At 38.7% G+C, this 10,036-nt stretch overlaps 1 protein-coding gene across 1 annotated transcript in view; it reads right to left on the reverse strand.

Annotated features, from left to right (window-relative positions):
* Positions 1–1,381: 1,381 nt before the first annotated feature.
* INPP5A (inositol polyphosphate-5-phosphatase A) overlaps positions 1,382–10,036 on the reverse strand; it is a 116,918-nt gene continuing 108,263 nt past the window's right edge. The window contains exons 11-14 of the mRNA XM_057384105.1: positions 6,828–6,939; positions 2,799–2,867; positions 1,544–1,631; positions 1,382–1,445 (exon numbers count right to left, since the gene is read on the reverse strand). Coding sequence (XP_057240088.1) covers positions 1,551–1,631; positions 2,799–2,867; positions 6,828–6,939 — 262 coding nt within the window. The 3' untranslated portion in view covers positions 1,382–1,445; positions 1,544–1,550. The remainder of the gene's footprint in view (positions 1,446–1,543; positions 1,632–2,798; positions 2,868–6,827; positions 6,940–10,036) is intronic.

Raw genomic sequence — 10,036 nt, forward strand, 5'->3', positions numbered from 1 at the left:
CAACAATTGATATAAACTGGGTTGTACTGTTGAGAAAACWCTGCAAGCGGACATCAAATAATTTTCAATGGTAGTGATTTATACCAAAATCAAGCTTCAATCTAATGCCACTGCGCAGTCCATGAACTCTGTAGTGTTCTAAATTAAATCAATAAAACATACATTTGTGTTTCATCAACAGACTCCCTAATCACCTTTTAATGTTGTATTTAGTGGTGGGAGTCCTGTTACAGACTATATTGTAGGCTGCACTGAGCTACTAACCAGGACAATTTACAGTTGGGTTGATTTTTTTTTTTTTCCTTTAACACTGTATAAATACAGTCTGTGTCCAATACAGTTGCTACTTGAAGCAGACTATTATTTTCTTCTCCCATGTTGGTATTGTTTCAATATAGAATACTTGGCACCATAAAACAGTAACAAAAGACAGACAAAAACAGTTTACAAAATTTTGGAAAGTTACACCCAAACCTAGCTAAGAACTTCACATTCAATCCTTAATAGTACATAGAAAGGAGAGATTATAGGAGTAACAAAGTGAAACTGCTAATATATGTGCTATATAGTATGCTATATATCTGTATTCAGGATGGCACTACTATATATTGTATATTGTTTATCATATAAATGTTGGTTGTTGATGTACACTAAACTAAACCTGCTAAGACTCCAACACTAACTGCTGATATGGCACTCTCAAGCATTCATATTGGAAAGTATATTTAGCATAAGTTTTGGTCAGGTTTATAAATTATTTATATATCTGTGTATATATACACATACATACATACATATACACACACATATATATATATGTATGTATAGAAAGCAGCTGCTGTGTGATTCAAAAACCATGTAACATGGCAGTATAGTAAATAAAATGAGAAAAAATATTAAAAAAAGAAGAAACCCCAAATACTAAAACTATAACTAAAACACAAACCATAAGCCTTGGTCAACAAAGAAAATACCATTTAAAACCATCAATATCTCTATCTATACAATCCAATGTACAAAATCCCAAAGTGATAAAGATATATAATGTTAGGCATGATACCTTTAAAAGTTTATAATATGCCGAAATAGCTTTTCCACATTGACAAACACTTATTAAAAGTTGAAAGTTGTGAAATCTAGAATACATAACATCTCTGCTGTCTATTTAGAGTTTTGGCAACAGAACTGTGACATATATATAAAAAATAATTCCACATTTCTACTTGATGTCACATGAACATACAAGACAGTGAGGTATGTGAGGCTTCTCTCGAACAGAGTCCAGATGCTGAAGCATAGTGTACGACCAGCAGTCTAAAAATGTGGCACTCAGGACTGGATTTATCAATACAGCCGTTAGGATTATGGATTTCAGTGTGCTGCCTTCCCTCCTGGCTACAGTGTGGTTTCACGGAAAATCTTCTCACTTCGTAGGCATCTTTTTCCTGTTGCAGAATTGGCATTTTTTTAAAAAGAAAGATAAACACAGGGGAAATGATGTAGAAAATATAATATAAATGTAAAGAAAAAAGATGATATTTACCACCACATCACTGCACGACACAACACTTGTGCACATTTGCAATAGGTTTACCTGCCCCAGCAGCTATTCGAAAGGACAGGAACACAGGCTGCAGCAAGTTAGGGAAAAATAGAAATTACATGTTTGAATATACATTTTTTTTTTTTTTACAGTCAGTAGTAAATACAACAAAAAACTTCTCTATGACTGGAAACAAAATGTGGCAACAACTTTCTGAATTRATCTAATTACAAAATGCACAAGGGAACATCATCTCACAGATTTCTGCTCCCACTGAAATCTAAGGGAAAATTTTCCACCAATTTCTATGGGAAGAGGTTCAGGTCCCATACACATCTCCCTTTTGTCACAGTGTCAAACCACTGGAGAAGGAAACAAAAACTGCCGTTTCTGAACTGGCTGTCCCAGAGCTTTCTCTTTACTGAATAAGTTAGAATTGCTCTATTTTAAAACCTTGGATGATTCTGGACCAAATGCTTCAAGTTCATTTCTCCTTAGAAAACAATTCTCTCACAAGAACTCTGACCATGGAATTAAAAAGGGGTRTATATTTGTGAGTTTGGAATTACATGTACACATGCATCCATATATGTAATTACCCCCTATCCCTTTCTGAATTATTATTCAAGAGCCTCAGTGCTGTTTTTAGATAGGCTTTCAGAGGTTACCCCCTACTCCCCAACCGGCTTTTTCAAAGAGAGCAAATACTCTGTTTTGTTGTATTTCTAACTTAGGTTTCCATGTGGTGTCTTCAATAGAGAAGACTGATTGTACAATTCAGCTTTTTTTATTAATTTCAGCAACTGGTACTTCAGTAATTCTTCATCATTTTTCTTTATTCTTTTCATCATTTGTTGTTTGAACATGGAACTGCCAATTTGTTCTTGTACTAATAAGCACCTATGCATTACCTAGTTGAAGCTATGCTTTGAAAGCATCTTTGATAACCCAATGAAATCACTTCTGTTTTGCTATAACAGTTTTAAGTRCACAGATGGCTGCTCCTCTTCATTTGCACCATATCCTGATTTCATTCTAGCACCCATCATCTTGTTCTTTATTTGATTTTATACAAACAGCGATTCTGATATACTGAATGACTTCAGCTGAATTMAACTTTAAAACATTTTCAAGGTGTTACTTTAAAAACAGGGTAGAGATACAGCTGACTTAAAATTAACAGAACCTAGTGCGTACATTCTCCCTCCTAACAAAAAACTTAGAAGACAAAATAATAAATGTTTAATTTAATTACCTTGTGATCCCCCATGCAGACATTTGGCCCAATGTGGTCATATATTACTATCTTCTCGTCATTTTCTGACTAGTTAAAAAAAAAACCCAAAACACAACAAAACACTAGTCAGTCCAAGAACTCTCCACATTGCAAACACAGAAAGAAATATTTGAAATACTGTGCAAACAGGTGAAACCAGTTTCTGAATAAGGTGATATTAACACATCTTTGCGTGGCTTCTCCAGAGAAAGACTGTGTAAAATCACCGTTCATGGCCAGTGCTGCTTGCAGGGATTTGGACAGTTTGCCTGCACAAATCTCTGCCCCKGAGATCTCGGCATCTCCTCCCCGCTGATGGGACCTGGGGACGTTTCTGCAGCGAACACCGTGCTGGGTGAAATGAGTGACATCGCAGTTGCACTGCAGGCTTCTGCTGCAAAACACRGCGAGCACATTTGGCCACTCTTTTTTAAAAAACAACACAGTTTCTATTGAATTAGGTGAGATAAATGTTCTTTGAATTAAATGCAATCCATGTTGCCTTATAAGAGCATTTGATTTCATCATATAGGGGATTTTAAATGTTCAGAGAGATGAATGATTATTTTAAGGTTATGAGTATAATCTTTAACCATTTTTCTAAGATAAATTTCTTCATCTGAAAAAAAGCATTTAGTGATTTTAAGAAAAGCAGTAAATGACGGATGACATTCCTCCAGACTCCATTATGAATTGCTTTCATTTTATTCCATATTGAACTTTACCCTTATAGACTGACTTCTTTAGCATTTGCAGCTTAATGAATAATAAAATGTACTCATCTTTCTGCCGTTTGCAATAAACATGATTTGGAGGATCTATTTTCTTTCTCTAACACAGAACTTCAGGAATAAATACAAATACATTGCCATACAAAACAATTTCTTATTGTGCTAAACCATTTTTGTAAGCTAATTAAATCTGTAATCTGCACACTCTCCAGTCCTAGTACAATTGTAGATGTGCTTTAAACTAGTTGGCAGTACTAATTTATTTCACATGAAACAGTCAAGGCTTTCTCATCTGTAATCAGTCAAGTTTGACCGGGCAATAACTTTATATAAACAGTAGCATTTAGGACTATAAAGTTAAAACTGAATTATCTTTAATGCAGTAAGGAAGCTTAAGGTCAGATTTACTTTACAGCATGGTTGTCTGCCAAAAATATAAAAACATAACCTTCTGCATTGTATGCATGAGCACTTTCCAATATTTCAAGATCATAATGCCACCGGCATCGGAAGTGAGGATACATTCATCAAAAGCGACTTGATAATTTACAAAGGCAGCATAAAATTGTGGATTTTCAACTGCATAATCTTTAGACAGATAAACAAATTACAGCAGTGCACAAGCAGAAACAATMTACACTTGGCTGAGCATTCATTACTTCACGCGATCAGGCATCAGCGTCGCTCCCAAGCAGTGGGCAACCTTTGGTGGTTTAGGGCTCAGGAAGCATAAAATAACATGATGGTGAGGTAACCGACCATGGCATGATAGATGATGTTGCATGAAAGCTGTTTACAGCCCCATGTCAGTACAATCTGTAATGCCTACTCTGTAGCTGAACACACTGTACGGTGGTAATTTGGACACACTCTCCTTTCTTTACCTAGGACTTAAATGCAGATTTACTACGATTTTTGTTTGAAATAAAATATAGGATTGCTTAGGCAGAAAAAGAAGTACTGTATTTGTCTATGAGAAAAATTAATACAGCAAAAGAATTATCTGCATAAGAATATTCAATAGTTACAACTGAAAAAAWTCTTTAAAAATTAATATAAATTTCTATTTTAAAGATTTGTTACAGTGTAATCAGTTAATTAAAATTTGCTTTTACTTTTTTCAGAGTTCCTTTTAAAGCTTCAAACTACAGGTCTCTGCAGTTGAGTAGATTCTCAGTCAAGGCCATCACTACATCTTGTGTAGAACCACAGAAACCTGTAGGGTCATTTTGCCCTTTCCTCTATCAATTCAGCATCCTTTTCTAATGACTACTTTTATTAAGTTTTATGGGCCCAAATCGCAGTTTGGCACTGGGCTGGGTAAGCAAAGTCCTGTGTTGGTACAGACTSTCAGAGTTAAAGCCCAGTCTGGCCTCACCAACCCGTGTCACACGCGCTCCTGGAGATGTCCCAAACTGCCGGGTCACAACGCGCAAGTGCACAGTTCCAGAGACAGAATTACCTGCACTTTTAAAGGTAAGCTTTGAATGATCCAGCTGATTGGGTTTCTGTTACACAGAGACTGGAAATCGAGTAACTGACCTCACTGTTACAAACTTCTCCGGTGCTCTAACTCTGTTTTCCCTTGTTTAATTTTCTCCCATTAKATCCAAGTTATAGCCCTCTAGATAATCAGAAAGAATTCCTTTCTCTCTGCACTGTTTACACTCTTCAAGCTTTTGTGTACACTTTTATCTCCTTATTCACAGCTTTAAAAAAAAACATCTTCCCTCATTGGCCACTCTTTTCATGGTTTTAATCCTTTGTTCTTTTGGAATTTCATAGGCGCCAAGTACTATCAGTAATATTTTGGGTGAAGTCTCTCTTTCACATGGTATTTTTGTACAAGAAAACCAAATAACACTGATTTTGACATTACTRTTTGACTATAAAGCCTGTATTGCCCTTAGGCTTCACTGTTTTTTTATTAAACACTGCMATACATACACTGTCTAAAATTTTGGGTGGAATTTTAAGATGTCATGCACACGTTTTCACATTAAAATGTGTGAGGAAGTGAATTGACTTGGAATTTGCATAGCTATGGAAAACATGTTTCCAGCCTTTCAGTGAGTTATATACTGCAAAGCAAACAGTCTAATCAGGAGATAAATAACCCTGATGAGAGAGAAAAAAAGGTTATAAACTTCAGGGGAGCAAGTTTCAAGGGTGTAATTAATTTAAACAGGAAAAATAAAAGCCACGAAGCTACAGRACATTGATTAACTTGCAAAGATCATTTTCTGTAATTCATTCCCACTAAACTGCAGTAATTATACCRGAACACACAGACAGACACCTGCCTTTGGGCAATTTTGGGTTTGGCAAATCTGTTCGAGTCATGCAGTCCGGGCAGCAAGACAACCTCAGTGCAGCACACCCGTTCATGCTCTCCACCCACCCATGGCCAGCAGGCCAGGTCAGAACAGAGAATAGTGGCAGAGATCTTCTATCACACACCCATTTCCTCTGTCATTGAACCTTGGACAGAGCATCTCCAACTAACCCTAACCCTATGTATACACAATAAAATCCCAAGAGGAATTGTATGTTCTGAAAACATCGCACAAGTGCATCTTTAATGCTCGAATGGAATGTCTAAATTTAGGAACCTAACTGGTGTACCAACGTTAGGRGCCTACCTGCTGCAGACTGTGCTCATTTAGAGGACAGCCACAGATTTGGCCTAAGACTCAACACACTCTTCAGAAYACCTTTAGAAATCCACCCCGCTGGTACCTCAGGTGCCTCCAGCTGTTGCTGTACAAGTTTTCCTTTCAATTGCACGACTCCTCAGCCAGCAGCCACTGTACCTGCTTCTGTTTGCATCCCTGCTGAATCCTTGCTATGGACAGTGCTGCTGCTTATGTCACTGTAGGGTGACTGGGCTGGGAGACTAACGGGGACTTTTTRCAGGGGCTCTTTATTTTCTGTTCCTCTCTCCAAAGCAAGCAGTTTCCCTGTGCTGTGCATCCCTGCACAGCCCTGATGAGCACAGAAGTGGCCCAGGAGGGAAGGCAGGCAGGCAGCAGCTCAGACACCAAAGAAGTGCTGGTGAAAGCTCATCTTTTAGTCAGTGTCCAGGGGCTTATGGGGACAAATCCCGAATCCTGATGCAAAGCCCTGAGGCACACCCCTCTGTTCACCACCCTGCTGCGGTCTCCATCGTGGTGAGTGCTTGCAAGAGCCAAACTCAAGGACAGTCTTTCAGCCCTACCTGCCTTTGCTCCAGGTAAAWGCAGTGTGGAGGCACTGGAGGCTGCAGGTCTGTACTCACTTTCAGAATGAGCTCCTTGGCAGAGTGGGACATCAGGATTCTGTCGCACCAGGCTGGACATCTCGTGTTCATGTATTGCCTTCCCTGGTTAGAGTCCTCGCTGTAGGGATAACTGCAAACAAATCCCAACCACAACCATCARTCACTTTTGGTAAAGCAGCCTGAAACCTCTGGCTAAAAGAGCCACACTATTAAAAATATTTCCTTGTTAAAAAGCAGCACTTCTAGACACTTATRCATGTTTATCTTTCTTTTCTCCTCCCCCTTTCCTTTTCTTGAATTTGAAAATGTTCTCTTTCTTCATGTCTCTTCTCAGAACTACAACCCTACAGCAGCGTGAACATGTTAAGACACAGTTTCAAAACTCTCACTTCCTACCTTGAGCTTTTGCAYATGAGATTGTTTAAAGACTGCAAACTGTTTATCTGAGTGGAAATACAAAAATCTGTTCAACAACAACTTGAAAGYAGACAGCTGACTGTGACTATGGAAAATGTACAGGCAGAAGATAAAAAAGGAAACCTAGGGAAAAAAAAGTTCATCTCGTGGGATTTCTTTGCGGGATTCTCTCAAGAAGAGTTATCCAAGAACTATTTAACAGAAAACAGAGTTCAGAGTGGCAGGATCACTGCAGCTGTACACAAACCTCTCCTGTATGGAATCTTTAAGAGTGGCAGAAAGGAAGACAGGACAAGAAAGCAGGCTTTGCAAGGGATTTCTTCACAACTAAGGAATCAGGAAAGTGGTTTAAAGAATGTGATGCTGACTACATAAGATCCTGTAACTTTCTATGAAATCGTGTTAAGAAAGCCATATTCTTTTGTGAAGTCATCTTAAATAGAAGCAGATTAAATGCTAGTTACACTCTGGGGCCATCCTAAACACGCTATGACATATCCAGGGCATCTAACCAAAGATAACACACCTGGGCTGAAATCATCTGAAGCACCTGAAGGGCAACCTCTGGCTCAAACTCAACAGGCTGAGGCCAGAGATTTTCTTGTCTCATCCAAATGTCTTGACCAGTTTAGWAAGACAGAACTTTGCTTTCGATGATGGCTCATCACGCTGTAATGGCCACTGTTTTCTTCGACCATTTCCAAAACAGCATGTGGGAGCAGCTAAGAAGGGCTTTTGAGAAATCCAGAGGTGTGAGACAGGCTCAGTTCCTTSAATACTGGGCCTGAATGAATTGAAGTCTGCCCTTGAGAAAACCCTTAAAACACCKAAACACCTACATATGTATGTGAGTGTATTCGAAACAACATTTCCATTTTATTCTGCTCCTCACTGAAATCATAAAGCAAATACTGAGGAATGTCTGATATGTATGTTAAAATTAAATTTCTGGTATTGTAAAAAAAGGGTTTGCATGCTTGAAAAGAAACCTATTTACCATCCTGCTTGGTGTGATACTCTGAAACAGGGACATACAGCTCTCTACCAAATGGGTTTACAAGCTACACTGCCATTAAAAAGATTAGCCATGGCAAACATCCAAGAAAAGCACACTGAATGTATTGCAACAAACCAGTGATCTCAGTACGTTTTCCACCTCATCAAACCTAACAAGACTCATTTTCAAAACATATTATGAGAATTCAATTTGCTGCTTCACTGACATACAGAAGTACAGCTTATTTCTGAGTATCTGTGAAATATTTTGATGATGTAATACTATATTGGTACTAGAAGCTCTTCGCAACTTAAGGATTTATTTTTTCTCATAACCTCTTTACTTACTCCAGAACCCCACATAACTGAAGCTACTTTTTAAAATAAAAGTATAAGAATCAATCACATTTCATATAATCCTTTCTTTTACAGCATTAACTGTATGGCTTTTGAAATATGAAATTCCGTACCTGGAATGATCTGTTACTGYCATGTGTTAGAGCATTTAATCCTAGAGCCTATATTCTATGAAATGGTATTTATCAATTTGCTTTATCTATCTTAATGTTTTCATAGGGTGAAAACTTCTGCCAATTTTTCAAGGTCYTTTGCACTGATCACCAGTCAAAAAGTTACTGTAGTTCACGAATATCTTTGACAAATCAGAGTTCTAATGGCTGGGACAGAGATGAAAATAAATGCTGCTAAAGTTATCCAGACAAAATGACCTGTAGGTAATAATTTAATACAATAAAGCGAGACAAGCTCTTTTTATAAGGCAGAATCCTTCCTTGCAGCCAGAAGAATGGAGTGTTCTGTCTCGCTGCACTCTAATGAATAAAGCTTCTCTCCCCTCCCTCCATCCCCTTTGGTATGTGCAAGTCCCACTCTTAGTGAAACACTGACACTGACATAATAAAAAATCCTAACAGGATACATGCCCACAAAATTGGGAGAACTATTTGCTCTCCCCCTTCATGCTCTAGAGGGGTCACAAACGACCGGAATAAGAACAACACTTTTACAGATGAGCTCAGATGGTGATCATAGATAAAGATGAGACTCAAAATTCCCATGAGGGATTCTTTTTTTTGTGACTTTCTGGGTTGTAGGAACAGGATATTTTAGTTTATTATATGCCACTGATTTTCAATATATTTTTGCAAATAAAAGCCCTATTAGAGATTTCTGGAATATAACTGTCACTGAAGAAATTTTTGTGAAACATGTATACTATTACAGAACAAAGTTTTTCAAATAACACAGAGTCCAGAAGTTGTCTCCATCATCCTGTTCCATAGCTAAGTGACTAGTGGAATGAAAATAGTGTGACTGCTTCCAGAAACGAATCATCTGCAYGTAAACTCTGAGACTTTTGCTTGTTTGGAGTGTTTTCAAGGGTCTTGTCCTCACAGGGTACCCTGGTGTCTTACAGGACATGGCTTCCCTCGGATGTGTTCCCAGCAGCTGATGGGATCCAAACTCAGTCAAGGGGAGCAATGGAAGCAGGAGCCTGACAGATGCATCGGCATTTCAGGAAAGCTGACCGTTCTGCCAGGGCCATAACACAAAGATGCTGCAGAATCAAAGACTCGAGGAAACCTTCCAGAGCCCCAGAAGTGCCCCCCAAGGCAGCAGCTTTTGAGGCTGACACTGGACACTGACTGTGTCCCCAGAGCAGCCCTGGGTGTGCTCCTGCCAGCAGAGCATCCCCGAGCACAGCGTGTGCATCCCGAGAGCCAGGACAGAGTAACAACTCCTTTGGCTTCTTCCACACAGCCACTGCCCAGACAGCACTGATGGGACTGATGGGA

This window comes from Malurus melanocephalus, unplaced genomic scaffold (genome assembly GCF_030028575.1).
Source record: "Malurus melanocephalus ecotype Western Australia unplaced genomic scaffold, MMel_1.1 scaffold_686, whole genome shotgun sequence".
Taxonomy (NCBI): Eukaryota; Metazoa; Chordata; class Aves; order Passeriformes; family Maluridae; genus Malurus; species Malurus melanocephalus.